The 15,252-nt window shown below is 40.9% G+C and overlaps 1 protein-coding gene across 9 annotated transcripts in view; it reads right to left on the bottom strand.

The window, feature by feature from the left end:
- Nucleotides 1–15,252, bottom strand: part of BCAS3 (BCAS3 microtubule associated cell migration factor) — a 469,548-nt gene that overhangs the window by 365,899 nt on the left and 88,397 nt on the right. For all 9 annotated transcript variants that reach the window (XM_084803266.1, XM_084803265.1, XM_084803270.1 and 6 more), the window contains exons 9-11: nt 13,105–13,181; nt 5,273–5,349; nt 909–992 (exon numbers count right to left, since the gene is read on the bottom strand). In XM_084803266.1, coding sequence (XP_084659392.1) covers nt 909–992; nt 5,273–5,349; nt 13,105–13,181 — 238 coding nt within the window. The remainder of the gene's footprint in view (nt 1–908; nt 993–5,272; nt 5,350–13,104; nt 13,182–15,252) is intronic.

Raw genomic sequence — 15,252 nt, 5'->3', positions numbered from 1 at the left:
CATGGAAGAGTGTGACCTTTGATTCCCTCTGTGGTTGACTTCAGACTGTTGTCCCCTGAACAGTTGTGCTTTCTATTACACGCTGTCATTCACATTCGCTCTGTCATCCCTATTATTAGAATTGCTCTGTTGTGTACTTCACAATTCAAAAGGATGGTGGTTGTAAGACTACCTTATAATCAGCACAAAGTTTAACAGGCACCATCAAAATTAACCCTCAAACACAGAGGGAAGAACTCACTTGGTGAACATCAAGGGGCCAGCCCATAGATATGAAAGAATCTTTGAATGTGCCAGGGGACCAACTCAAGTTTTCATCAGGAATTTTTGAAGTCAAGAAGACTCAAAAATGTTCAAAGATGCACCAGGGCGCACACAAGCTTGTCAGTGTAGGTAGGACGATGTAAATCACAGAAAAAGAACCCAAGATGCCACTTAAAATGTGTACAGTTCCTTGCAATATGGTATTAATTAGTTACCAGACTTAAATTCATTTGAAATACACCATGTTTTTTTTTTTTTTTTTTTGGTCTTTTGAGACAGGGTTTCTCTGTGTAGCCTTGGCTGTCCTGGACTCACTCTGTAGACCAGGCGGGCCTCGAACTCACAGCGATCCGCCTGCCTCTGCCTCCCGAGTGCTAGGATTAAAGGCGTGCGCCACCACGCCCGGCTGAAATACACCATGTTTTTAATGGAGTAAGTACACGCCTTACAATCTTCACAATAAAAGAAGTATTAACCTCAAAAGATTACCTTCCAAATCACAAATTCTCACAGTGGCAAAACATTGACTTCTTACATTTATTCTACACTTGAAAATAAGATGGGCCATCTCATCACGATTCAGAAGTCAACCCTGTTAACTATCCTACATAACCACAACTTCCAGAAGCTTCTGAGGTACTCACTTTCGCAGCACTAATGACGGTGGCAGTGTAGGACTGAATGTTATCTCCACAGGCTCCACCACGAGACTGATGACAGCGAATCAACTGGGAAAAGGGTGGGGGAAGAGAACACCAGAGTCATTTTCTATTAAGCTGTTTAATTCTGCATGCTATTAGACCGTGGCTATTTACCATGAACAGTAATGGTGCTGGGTGGGAATGTTTGCATGAGTGTACTGCAGACACAACAGCTCACAGCCCCGCTGAGACACGTTTACCCCTTTTTATAATCTTCTGGTGCCACTCAGGCAGTTTCATGATCAACTATGGCTTTAATTACACGATGAACAGGCTTTAAGAATTCATAAACTCTGAAATAGTAGGATTTGGGGTCTGGCAGCCTTTCCACAAATAAATTTAAAAAACATAATCAAAGGACTTACACATAACTTCCTAACATTAAATATCTGACATACTAGCAAAATGGATGTTTTCTCCTCTTAATTCCTCTACAAAGATTATAAAAGGAACCTTAAAACAACAAGCAAACCATTTTAGGATATTTGCATATCCAGTGTGTCTGTGGGAAAGTGGACACACTGGATATGCAAATGGCCACTTCAAGGGTCTGCTGCATTTGCCGCTTGAAGCAGACTAAGCTGCCAATCATCGCTGGGAATCGCGATATTGATTCTCAGCTCAGCTGAAACTCGGGATAAAAGACCTCACGGGCACCACCACAACTGCGTTTACTATAAACAGTCATAATTAAGATTTACAGGCAACACTTTTAAAGCAGAACGGCTGTAGCAGAGTCCTGGAACAGCATGATATTGTAGCAGGTTATTTTCAAAACCTGTGAAACTCATAAAAGAAAAGGATACCATGGACCTAACACAGCCTTCTATGGCCTACACTGGACTCTGTGGCACAGATTAGCATATAGTCCTTTCATTCCTGACTCACATGTTTTTAAATCCCTCAAAGTAATATACATATGACAAACTGGAGCACCTTAAGTCTGGTATGTGCAGCCATGATGAATGGACTTCAAGGTGTCTGACCAGTAAACGTGTTTGTCACAGGGTAAAATGTAGGAAGTAACTGTTTCAGGTAATAGGAAGAGTGGCTTCGTCCATTCAACCACAAATCCAATTTCAAAGAAGTATAACAATTCCTCTGCTGCCTCCTACTGCTTAAGCAGAGAAAAGCAGTACTGAGAGAGGCCGAAACCTATTCCCTGCTGCTAGTGATGCCTACAAACTGCTGGAGAGCAAACCTCCGCACCCACTAAGCCATCTCACCGTCAGGACAAAAGAAATTATATACATATATTTACAGCTGTAGATTTTCATGTTAAAATAAGACTAAAAAATATTTTAAAATAACTGAAACATAGCATATAAAATTTATATTTATTTCACTTTAGAACAAAATCAGCATACAAATGGACTAATTTCCATAATAATTTCACCGAAGAGCATATACTATGTTATTTTATCATAAGAAGGAAATTTAAATACCTAATGCATATGTTATACACATTGGCACATAAACTATGAATATATAATATATACAATTATATATTAACTGAAAGTCTAATCAAAATGAAAGAAGAATAAAGAGAAAATTATCAACAAATAAAAATAAATATGAGCTGAACAAACGATCAAGCCTGAGCTCACTGTCCAAAGACCATGTGATAAAAGGAGATGACTCCTCTAAGTTGTTCTATGTTCCATACACGCATGTGTACATGTGCACACACAAACACATACATATACACACACTCACCAATTTTTTAAAAACTTTAAAAATAGCCTAAGAAGACAGCTGAACTTTACATCTTTACCACTTCTGCAGGAGTGGCCGCAGGCACACCTCTGGTTTGCCTGTTGAGGTGGTGCCGGTGAGCAATTCTGTGACTCCTTGTTAATTATAGGAACTGAACAAAAGGCTGGATGCTGAAACATCAGAGTTTACCATGCAAAGGAAGGAATTTATGACTAAGAAGTGGGGACAGGAGAGAACCTGGTGCTGGTATCAACATGAACACCTCATTTTTACATCATGAGAATGTGCACATACAGATGTACAGGTATGTATGCTTTCCTATTTTCCGTATGTGGCATGTATGTATACACTGGATGTTTCCACTGAGACATTCTATAAAGAAACACACTGGAATCCAAAGACCACAGGACAAAGCTTCCTCTGTAATAAGGTTCCGCATTAAAAAGAGCCAGCGGGGGACTGGAGAAGTGCTGCCCTTGCAATAGCCCTGACTCCTGTTCCCAGCAGCCACATGAAGTGACTCACAACCTCCTGTAACTGCAGCGCTGGGAAAATCCAACACACAAATACAGACTCACAGACACACAAACAAATAAAAATAATGAAGTAAAATCTTTAATAAACAGAAGTAGAACGAGAAGCTGCCAAGATGGTTTTGTGGGTAAGAGCACTTGCCATGCAACTATGAAAACCTGAAGTCGGACACTTGGGGGACCCAGCAGGGCCACACAGGCCTCTGTGCGGGGATGCATGTGGGGAGTCAAGACAGGAGGGTCACCTAAGCACACCGGCTGCGGCCTAGCTCCAGGTTCAGTAAGAAAACCTGTCTCAAAAATTGAGATAAAAAGCAAAAGATGACAGTTGACTTACATCTCTCTCTCTCTCTCTCTCTCTCTCTCTCTCTCTCTCTCTCTCTCTCTCTCACACACACACACACACACACACACACACACACACCCCACGCTGATTGAAAATGTTCTTCTAAAGATTAGTTCAACTTTGCAATGTCACACTAGGTCTCATGGCCAAAACTAGCCAAAACTGAAAATACTACTACTTGTTTTTAAGTACTGTTATTTAACTCTTGCTGTGCATGAAGAGCTTGGTCCTCATATGTGACAGGAAACATTATTCATATGTGTATCTGCAAAGACCATGCACCTCCCAAAGGAGTTGCTTCACCTCAAACAGTATGTAACTAATTGCACCTCAAACTCTAAATGTGCAGCTTCCCATGTGTGGGAATGTACTGGCAGGTGCCAAGGGACGGTTTACACGCTTTCTGCGTGGATGTCTCCGGCACTCAGGGGAAATGCATTACAGATATAAACATTAGGAGGCACCATTATGTCACCCCATTTAACTGTATGGCTCTTGCACTGTTGGAAAAGAATCATCTGAAGAGCTCTTTTTACGGAAAATGAAGAGCGCAACAAGAAGGAGTACAAATAGAGCACTCGATAACATGCAAAGGATCTTAATTTTTGCAGACAGGCTTTTGGAAAAAGAATCAAGGACTTCATCTAGAAAAATGATTTTCACCAGCCCGTTCTTCTGTGCATTCCAGGGGCCAGTAGATTTACGAGTTCTGTGGCTTTACCAAGTACTTACTTTATGTACCACATCCTGATTTTGTCAAGAACTATTTTGTACTATTTCATAATATTCTCAAGAAACACTAACCATGTAACCAAGGAAAATGAAACAGAATGCTAATCCTCAAAGTCAACAGGACTTTTTAGATTTTATTCTATACTTACAGGCAGAGTCCTAAATAGCATGAAGAAAAAGTTGTACCTTCTTGCATAAAATGAAAATTTATGTTTTGCCTTAGACTGTACATAAATAAAGCTTTGAGATATAAAAGCATATATAGCAACCTTTACATGCTATGGCAACCATGGTAAACCAAATCAGTAGCTAAATGTATATAGATGGAGATACATAAATCCAACAAGGCATTGAATGGGCTTTAACTATTGCATCACATGGCTGCATAGTAGGATCTAGTTGTTGACTATATAAGGCCAATAAAATTGTTCCATGTCCCATGATTCCAATCTAGCCAAGAAGCCAGGCTTCGAGATTAGTCCTGGAGACTGCTGTCTTTCCATTAGCATTGCTGTGATAATGACTCTCAATGCTTTGCTTTAATAGTAAATAGTCTCTGGGAGATCAGCTCTATACAGAAGCCAGGCTAGGACACCAAGGCTCTACAAAGCCCTTCTTTAAGGACGGCTATCATGTAATGACACATGATGCTAGTCCCAGCACTTAGGTGAATGCAGGAGGATCGAGACATCATGTCCAGCCTGAGCTTAAGAGACCATGCCACAAAACCAAAGTCTGTCTGAGGTCAGAGCTCACCATGTAAGACTAGCCGGATCACCCCAGGTCAGCCCTGGTCTTGTGGTGACCCTCCTGTCTGTGACTCCCAAGTCATAGATATACAGGTATGTGCCATCAGACCCAGCTATGAATCCTTAAGACTCAGATTATCAGCTGTATGAATAAAATTTTAAAAATTTTTAAAACGCACTACCTTTCACACCTGCACCATTACAGCCCACCCACACCTGTCCATGCCTTACCTTGTTTTCTGCATAAGCAAGCCAGCGGCTCCCAAGAGCAATGGGATTCATGTTTGGCCCGGGACAAGGATAACAACCTGCAAGTTCCAAAAAACAGTATTAAGAAATATCATGATAACTTTCTCATAAATGCATCACTTCTTGATTTAAACACACACACACACACACACACACAAAACATTGAAATGAAAAGTTTATTATTTTCAAAGCCTTATAAATTCAAATAATGCTATTCATTGGTTTTGCTTTGTTTTGAGACAGGGTCTCACTATGTACTCCTGTTTGTCCTGAAACTCACTATGTAGACCAGCCTGGCCTCACTCGCACAGGGATCTTGCTGCTTCTGCCTCTCAAGTGCTGGGATCAAACACACGCACCACTATGCTCAGCCCGGTATTCATTATTTTAATACTTTTTCCACTTTCCACCTTCCTGTCACTGAAGCAGGAAGACCTGGAAATCACTTTTCACTCAGCATTCATACTGTGATTCCTAAAGAGCACGATGAAATTACAAGGAAATGACTTAAAGCTCCTAAGCATAAAGTTCCTAAATTTAAAAAGAATTTTTGGAGAAGATAGAAATCATAAAAATAGGTGCCAGAAGCTAAAGGCAAGGGATCAATTACAACCATGTACAAACTTGTCAGAAGGAAAAAGATGATACCACAATGGTGGGGGAAAGGGAGCAAAGTAGCATAGCTACTGAGCACTCAGAACTGGAACGATGCCTCTGTCGTAGATGCTGCTACTTCTACTAGCACTCTGCTTCATTCCTCTGCTTCCAGCGGCAGCTATCGACACCAATCAATGGTCCTATGATATATTTGCTGTTTATGACTTTGTACACTCATGACTAGGGGCACACAGGGTTCAGGATTCGTCCTCTTCTCTTTACTGTTGCATCTGCACTGCCTATAATGGTGTCTAGGAAATGGTGGTGCTGCTGTCTTTGCTGAAACATAGAACACAGGCATCCTGAGGACTATACAAAGACAACACACCAAAATACCAATTCCCCACCATGCACTGCGCAGTACTTAGAGATTTGAGATTAGCACTGTTTCTCACAGAGTGAGGCATCTGACTGCTAACATCATGTTAGAAGTAACTACTCTCCAGGATTAGTTGAGAAGCCAAAGAGGAAGGTTTAGGCAAGAGCATCAGGCCTCACAGGCCATGCTAAGGCTGAAGAGTGGGCTGAGACCAGTCAAGACTACTGTCTACATCAGCTCTCCACACTAGTTCCTGATGTTAGATGCTCATAGAAACCCCTTACATGTGTGATTTCAACCTAAGGAAGAAACTTACATACTGGCTCTAGGTTCTGGAAACTCAAGTGGACGTCAGGAATTACAGGGTCCTGGAGTGAAAGCAACTTGTTTTCTACTTACCAAAACAGTACTTTACAGCTGGTATCAGCCACATAGCACTACCCCAGCCTTGTAAGCACCACTCCTCTAACGATTTACTGTGACCTCCAACTACGCTCTAAAAACAAGTGAAGGGCAGAGGGGGTGGAAATGTTTACAATGACATTTAACAAAGTAAGCAGAGACAACTGGGCACTAGCAGAACTTGGGCTTTCCAATTTAAAAGAGGATAGGTAGAGTGGATCCACGAGCCCTACATCAACTCCTCTCCCACGGCAGAGGAAGGGTGGCCTAACTTCTCCTGAGTAAAGAATCTTAAAGGTACAAGGCAGTTTTACCTGACATCAGGACAGGTTCCTAGCAGAGGCTTAACCTGAACGCATTAAGAAACACAAAACTTCTGTCGTATCAGTCCTGTAGCTATGAAGCTCGTCTGGCCTCAAACTCTGACTGCCTGTGCCAAGAACGAGGCTAAAAGCAAGCAACAGCACCATAGCATCACACCCACCTCAGACAAGGGTGAAAGACGCTACCTATGTGCAAATGGCGCTGGACTCTGGCTTCACAGCATAGACAAAAAGTACTTCAGGGCTAGAAGGGTGGCTCAGCAGTTACTGTTCTTGCAAGGGCCCCGGCTCAGTTCCATGTATACACATGGCAGCCCTCAGCCTTCTGTAACTGCAGTCACAGGGGATCTGAATCTTTACTCTGAACTTTAAGGGCATCAGGCAAAAGAGGTAAAAATAGTAAAATAAATAAAACTAAAACCTTTTTACTTTGTTCTGAATGAATGAAGCCAGGTTGGCGGTGTACACCTTCAGTCCTAGCACCATGGAGGCAGCGGCAGGTGGATTTCTGAGGACAGACTGGTCTGCAGAATAAGTACCAGAGCAGCCAAAGCTACACAGAGAAACTCGGTCTCGAAAAACAAAAAACAAACAAAATAGTGCAAAATGAGGGGATCTTCATGGGCTCAGATTTGGTACAACAGTTTATCACATCAAACAATAGACAGCTTTAGCTAACCCCTAGCCCTGAGGTTTTTTTAAATGACATCGTAAAGGTGAAAAAGAAGAGCCAGAGGGATGGATTGGTGGTTGAGAGCGCTGGCTGCTCTCGCAGAGGACCTGGATTTAATACCAGTCCCCACACGGCTTACAAACATCTATAAACTCCAGTTCCAGAGACCCAATGCCCTGCTCTGTCATCTATGTGCCCAAAGTACACATGTGAAACAAATACACAAATGTAGGCAAAATACTCATAACATAAAATAAAAAAGGAGTGAAAAGAACCAGCAGAATGGAGGAATATATTTGCAATCCATTAAGTGACAAGTGACTTATTTTAGAAAATAAGAAAATTTTTAACAACTCGGTCTCGAAAAAAAAAGTATATAAATACAAAAACTTGCAGCCAAGTGTTCATATAGTGACACATGTGTTTACAATGGAAGGTGGCTGGCTGTGAGTGCAAGGCCAGACTGGTCCAGGACAGCCAAACCTACACACAGAAACCATGTCTTGAAAAATCAAAAAACAAAACAAACACTAAAGCCTAGAATGTGCACTCAGTTTAATATAAACATCACCCATAATATTACAGAAGGATACACAAAGCCGTTTCTGTTAACCAATTAACAGATACATGTCCAATAGCCATGAAATTTGGTTTATTATACACAAAAGACATAAGAACTAGATACTAGGTGTGGTGACGGATGTCTATAATTGATTCTTGAAAGAGACAGAGGATAACTACTTCAAAGTAAACCTAGGCTATGGAAAACTCAGTCCAAAAAAAAAGGTAGCAGGCAGTGAGAGGGTCAGGAGGTGGGTGGCTAAGAAAGGCTGCAACCATGGCTGAAGTTCTATTATTTCCATTCACAAGCTCGAGTCAGATGAGACTAGGAGGGCCTGAACACAGTGCAGAAGTATGCGCGCACACGTCTTATATCAATCTGAGGCTTTACTGAAACCACGCAGCTGACTGATGCCATGTAAAAATTCTACGAGCTTTGAGAAACTTTGCACATTATTTTGTTTGTTGTGCTTATGTATGAAACATGAATTTCAGCACAATACCATCCAAAAACTCAGTAAGTGGAAACCATGTGCAGGACAGAGAAAGGCCACAGTTTAGTTCACGACACATGTCCATATGTGCAGAATTTCTGCACGAGGCCAGGAAACATCAGAATAGTCCTCTTTACATTGTGAAAACCCCAAAGACATCGAGGTAATTTTAACATATGAACTGACCTAGATGACAGGACTTACCAATCCTTTCTGGTGTGTATTACAAACACGCAGGGAGCAGCAGTTCCAAGCCAGCCTGGATAAATACCAAGGCGCTGCCTTCCCAAAATGAAAACTATATAAAGCAAGCAAGCAAAGCTGCTCTTACCCAAAATCTTAACTTTGCATTTTAAAGCCACTTCAAACTCATTTCCATGTGTTCCATGTGTTGCTCATCATTAACATAAACAAAGAACAGACATTCTAACACTAATAACATTAGGACTGCACAAAATAACTTTCCTTCTAAAACAGAAAACACAGGCAGACGCTAGAAGACTGTTTATCTGAGACTCTGGTCTCTCTAGAGACTCTGTATCTGCCGTTCAACTTCAAAGGATCCTTAAAATGACTACTAATGACATCTATCAGTCTTTGTCTTTTGTTTTCCTAATCATACCTGGGTTTTGAATTTCCACATTGGACAGCTGCTCAAGACCAACTTTTCTGTACATCCAAACACAAAGGTGTCTCCTTTCTCGGCCTATTGGGTGTGTTCTGTTACCAGTTCTCTATCAGCTCCCTTTACCTGTTCCATCCACTCTTTGGCACAAATCCCCATGATGCCTGCTCTGATGGGCACCGCAGGCTCGGCTCGTGTTACAGTACCGCCATTGTACTCATGCATGGCTAAGGCCGTCAGCTAAGGATGCATTATGCAAAAGCTTCCCGTTCTGCTGCAGAAGCTAAATGTCTGTGTGATCAGAACGACATCCTCATTAAATGCAGATCTTGTGATTCCACACAGGGCATGATCCCACTTCTTTGAGTACCAGGCTGGGGATGCAGCTCAACTGGTACACAGCTTGCCTGCCCCACGCCAGTCTTCAGCATGGCAGGCCTATAGTCCTAGCACTCCCAAGACGGAGGCATGGGGGTAAGGAATTCAACGTCATCCTGAGCTGCAGGATGGGGCCAGCCTGGGCTACGTGAAACTCTGTTAAACAAACAACCACACTGTATGAGAATAAATGCAGACAAGGCACATGCTACAAGCAAACGAGCTGCTGCAAAAGCCACTGCGGTGGGGCGTCTCCCAACTCCTCTGTATTAGTCAAAATCCTAGCACAGAAAAATATGTGAGATCTGTATTGACTTAAATACAGCTAATGGAATTAGCTGAAGGGTTGGGAGGAATGGAGAAATTGGAGAAAAATAACTTCATTAACGATACAGAGTGGCAGTATTTGCCACTTGGTAGGAATTTCATCGCATTTAAGCTTGGTTTGCAATGTTTTTTACTAGTGGTGCTGGTGTGTTAAGGTTTGTTTTGTTTGTTTTGTTTGAGACAGAGTCTCTCTCAATAGCTAGTGCTGTCCTGGAACACACTATGTAGCCCAGCAGCTAGCTGTCTTGTTTCTGCAGCCACCACCATGCCTGAAATTATGACTTAAGTCACTTGAGTAACGCTGTAATTCATAGATTCTAATTCTGGCTAAGGATCATCCATTTTTTCCAACTTCAAATCACTTTCACAAACTCAGTCCCTAGAGCTTACCAGTTAAATAACCGGTACTGAGAATGACAGCTCTTAGTGGAGTATGAATTGAGACCTGCTGCAAGGACAAGGAAGCATTTATCCATGAAGACCCCAGCAGTGTGGAGAAACACCACAGACTCACTGTCACAGTAGGAGCGATGCAGGCAAACACAGAGGTTTTGTTGTTGCTTTCTAAACACTTTGGTTTCTTTGGGGGTTTTGTTGCTGTTGTTGTTGTTATTTGTTTGCTTGCTTGCTTTGGTTTTGGTTTGGATTTTTTTATTTCTTTTTCAGTACTGGGTATTGAGCCCAGAGCCTCAAACAAGCTACACAAGAACCATAGTTTATGCATCACCAGCTTTCTTTTTACTATTTATCTTAAGTTCCCCACTAAATTTAGCAGAGAGGACTTGCAATCCTCCTGTCTGATCCTTCTGAATAGTATTAGGGATGCCTTAAAGCCTCTGTTAAAGGAGATTGTAGAAAACCCAAAATTCATAGAGAGTATGTGAGATTCCCCTGGTGACAGAAAAATAAAACAATGATAATTTAGCTTTCAGTTGTATGCCACTTACAAAAGACCGGAAACACTGCCGACACCTACTGACCTCTTCTTCCTATCATGAATATTTCACACAGCACAAGAGACCTGAGTACAACTGGCTTCAACTACTGGGTGGGTCTAGAAACTTACAGTTAAACATTTACAAATATACAGTAAAGATGCCCCACTGAGAGACAGACAGACAGACAGACACAGACACACACAGAGACACATTGGAATTTTTTACTTCCAATATTACAAAATAACTACAAGTCTCTGTGTCCTATAATCAAACATTAAGACCAGTGCACAAATCTGATTGTTTTTGTATGTGTTGCTAGAGCCTGTCCCAAGACCACCTAGCTGCATTGCTTGTCCACACTAAAGAAATTACTGAAATGGAGCTAAGGGATCCACTCTAAGGGGTGGATAAGAGCCCTGTAGGGTATGGCAGGACGCAGCTGGAGTTCACCACAAGCTTGAGCCTGTCACATGCACAAGGATATGGGCAGCACAAATTCTAAAAAATATTTTTTAAAGGACAGAAAGCATGAATATGCTCAAAATACATTGTATAAAATTATCAAAGAATTAATAAAAATATTTTAGAACACTACAAATAGGCTCTTTAAGGTAATTATTTCAAAAAGACATATATCTCAGCTTTGCTCCCAAGTGCCTGTCACTGCAGCTCCAGGGCACCACTGCCCCCTTCTTGTTCCTCTGTGCACCTACACATTCATATACATTTTTTAGAACAAATAAGGCTTTTAAGGAAAGCCAATGATGTTAGTCTCCACCACCCAATTCTAAGATCCTGAATTGATATAAAAGTAACATCCAAGGAATACACACTTGACTCAAGCTAAATGGGGTCACAACAGAGATTCTTAACACTGAAGCCTTAAAACAGCAATAATAATAACAACAACAAACTAACAAAAAGTAATATAAACTTAGAAAATATACTTCAGAAGCCTTCACACCCTTACGTATGATCACTATCAAGTAGCAAAAACAAAAGCAGGTTGGGAGTGGTGTACACCTTGCGGGGCAGAGACAGGTGGATCTTGAGTTCGAGGACAGCCTGGTCTACAAAGCGAGTTCCAGGACAGCCAGGGCTAAACAGATGTGTAACTTGACCTCAGACGTGACTAAAATATCCCACTGTTGTAAGTCATCTGCACCCCACAGAGCTACACACTCTCCTGCTGCCCTGCTGACCTTCTTACAAAGGTAAGGAGTGAAGTAATGTGTTAGGCGTAACGGGTGCACACCTCAGAGCACACGATTGCGGGCATGAGGGGACGGGGCCCTCTTACAATTCTACATGGTCCACAAAATGTGACGCATGCACGGTATTATATGTTATGGTGTGTAGCACAGGGGGATGTAATTATCTGTAATAAATAATGCAGTTATAACAAAGAGACCTCCCTAAGGCTTGATATAGAAAACGTCTTTGTAAGTCCATATTTTATCTCTCAGGTTCGTTTCAGAGTGAAGACCCATTACGCTCCCTCAGCGAGACATACATAGCAGACTATTTGGGAAAACAAATGGTGGGGGCGGGGGCTACTAACTTAGTGGGCTTCCAGAAAATTCAAATTAAAAAACTTCTGTATCCCAGCCTCACTAGCGTTTGGACAATTAACTGACCCCTGTTCCCATTGTCAGATTGTGTCTGCCCTGCACAGCTCAGCATGCACATTCCAGCTCCCTAAAAGTGATCAACTCACCCCTCACGCTCCCTCCACCTGCAGTCCTCTGCCTCTGGACATGCTGCACGTGTCAGAGAACAGCTTGGAACTACATTCGATCTAACTTCTGAGTTGCTGACACAATGAAGGTCACAGGGAAAGAAAGGCAGAGGGAGAGGTAAAATACTGCTCCAAATCTAAAACCCCATCCTGTCTGTAAGTACACATCACATTATTCGACAACGGCTCCACAAAGTAGCTACAAGAATCACTCAGTTTTGGCCCAGTAAAACTCCTTCCTCAAATTAGAAGCTACTAAGTAATGGCACCCACGAACATCACAGGAGGAGACCGTGGCTGAAACCCACTGCTGACAGCATCAAGTCAGCAACAGAAACACAAATGCACACAACAGGAAGTAAAATGAGTTGGTACATACTTGTGACAAAAAATTTTTTTGTGAAAGTACAGCTATCAAAGGCAGCGATTTTCTCCTGCAAGACTACGACGAGGATCCTAAAATTAGAGGGGGAAAAACCAGAATGGAAACATGAGTGAATGTAAAATTCTATGAACTGAATCATAAATAATTAAATCATACTTTTAAAATAAAACATTTCTAAAACCTGGGGTAGAAACATCAGACTCCTAAAATCTAAGAATAAAAACAATGAAATCTTTCTTATCAACAAAAAGAGTGACAAAAATTTTAAAGCTAAGAAGTGGTCTGCAAACAGTTTCATTTTCATTTTCCCAATAAAACAACCAGACATTGAGGATGGATAATATTGACCAGTTGGCCACTTACTACAAGTAGTGTGCAATGATATTTCCAGTCAGAATTCAATATAAAATGGCTTTATGCAATCTATTGCTTTAAAATATTACAGAATTTTTCAGCACACCCACCAAAATCTGTCTCATTCAACATAAGTAGGCCATTTCTAAATAAGTCAATATATTAAAATTTATAGCAATCTGTAAATAGTAATTTCAGAGAACAAAACTTAGATATAATCAGGGCAATAAATTAGATAATAAGGAATGTATAATTAAGCTATAACTTTAATGTTCTAAAATGAGATTGCTAAAATGTATCCCAAATATTAATTTACTATTTCTTGTAGAATACAAAATCTCACACTTAAGGATTATTTTTTTAATTATCCTTACTACTAGATAATACACATCTTTTTTAAATCTTAACAGATAAATCTAATTAACAGATGCTAAAAAGCTGGTGGTGAAAATTTATTATATAAAACACAGTCTACAACAATGGAGTCTTGTGAAATGTAAGAAGTTCTGCTTGCTGATGCAGAAGAATTGTAAATACTATTACTGCTTCTATTATGCTTTTTGCTATTATTACTCAGCTCTGTATGTTGAAAATTCCTCTGCCATTTGCTAAATATTTCACTGCTACTAAGTTAGTGATCTGTTGCATGCTCTATAAGCACTTGTGCATACAAGAGGCAGAGGCAATATCGCCATAAAGGACGAAACTTTACACTCGACAGCAAATTTCATTTGTGCCTTTCCAGTAAGAAGCCACAAGCCACCTCACACCCCTCCTCAGCTCCTCACATCCCAGCAGCCTTACAGAGGAAGGACGAACGCCCACTTTATTCCCTTATACAATGCCTATCATTTAAAAAAATAATAATAATAATGGCGGGCACCCAGAGAAACTATGGCCTGTCACCGAGTCAGCAGAATCTCCCCAGTTATTGTGAGGTGACACTTTAATCCCAGCAACTCAGTAATGACCAATAGTTTGAGACCATCGCAAACTATTTAGCAAGATCCTACCTGAAGAAAATCAGCATCAACATGCACACAAAGACAGATAGACAGACAGACATGATTACCAGAAGCAAAGAAAGAGTTCTGAATCCTGTGGGTCGGGAGCAGGGGGTTCAGAGCTTGGGTGCTCTCTTTCCTTCTCTATAATTCTCTTTTTAAAATTCTGTGCTGGATGAAACCCAAAACCTTCCCATATCTAGCAGACATACTACAGTAGAGCTGCGTCATGGCCTTTCATAAGGTTTCAGATAAAAACTATAAATCGAGCCGGGCGTGGTGGCACATGCCTTTAATCCCAGCACTCGGGAGGCAGGGGCTGGCAGTTTGCTGTGAGTCCAAGACAGCCTAGGCTACACAGAGAAAGCCTCTGTCAAAAAAACTAAAACAGAAACTACAAATCAAGAGACTGTGAAACTACAAAGTGATTTAAAATTATGTGTAAATCAACATATATAAACACAAATAATTCCAAGTATCTTTAAAGGAAAAAAAAAGTACCTTAAGACTGTAAAATGGAAACATATGCAGAACACAAATAGTAACCAATAGTATATGCCACATCAGTCACAAAGACGGTGCATAAAACATCCATATAATAAGAAAAGATAAACTATACGTGTATATGAGACCAATAACAGAAACTCAAAATAAGCAAATAGGCACTAAAATTAAAAAATAAAAATAGAAAAAAAATCAAGTGGGTTAGGGTTTTTAAGCTTGGCACTTAAAGCACTTTAAGCATAAGGACCTGGGGTAGGCTCCCCAGAACTCACAGCTTCAT

Source organism: Acomys minous, assembly GCF_964271855.1.
Source record: "Acomys minous genome assembly, chromosome: 12".
NCBI classification, from domain to species: domain Eukaryota; kingdom Metazoa; phylum Chordata; class Mammalia; order Rodentia; family Muridae; genus Acomys; species Acomys minous.
This window is presented reverse-complemented; position numbering and strand designations above follow the sequence as displayed.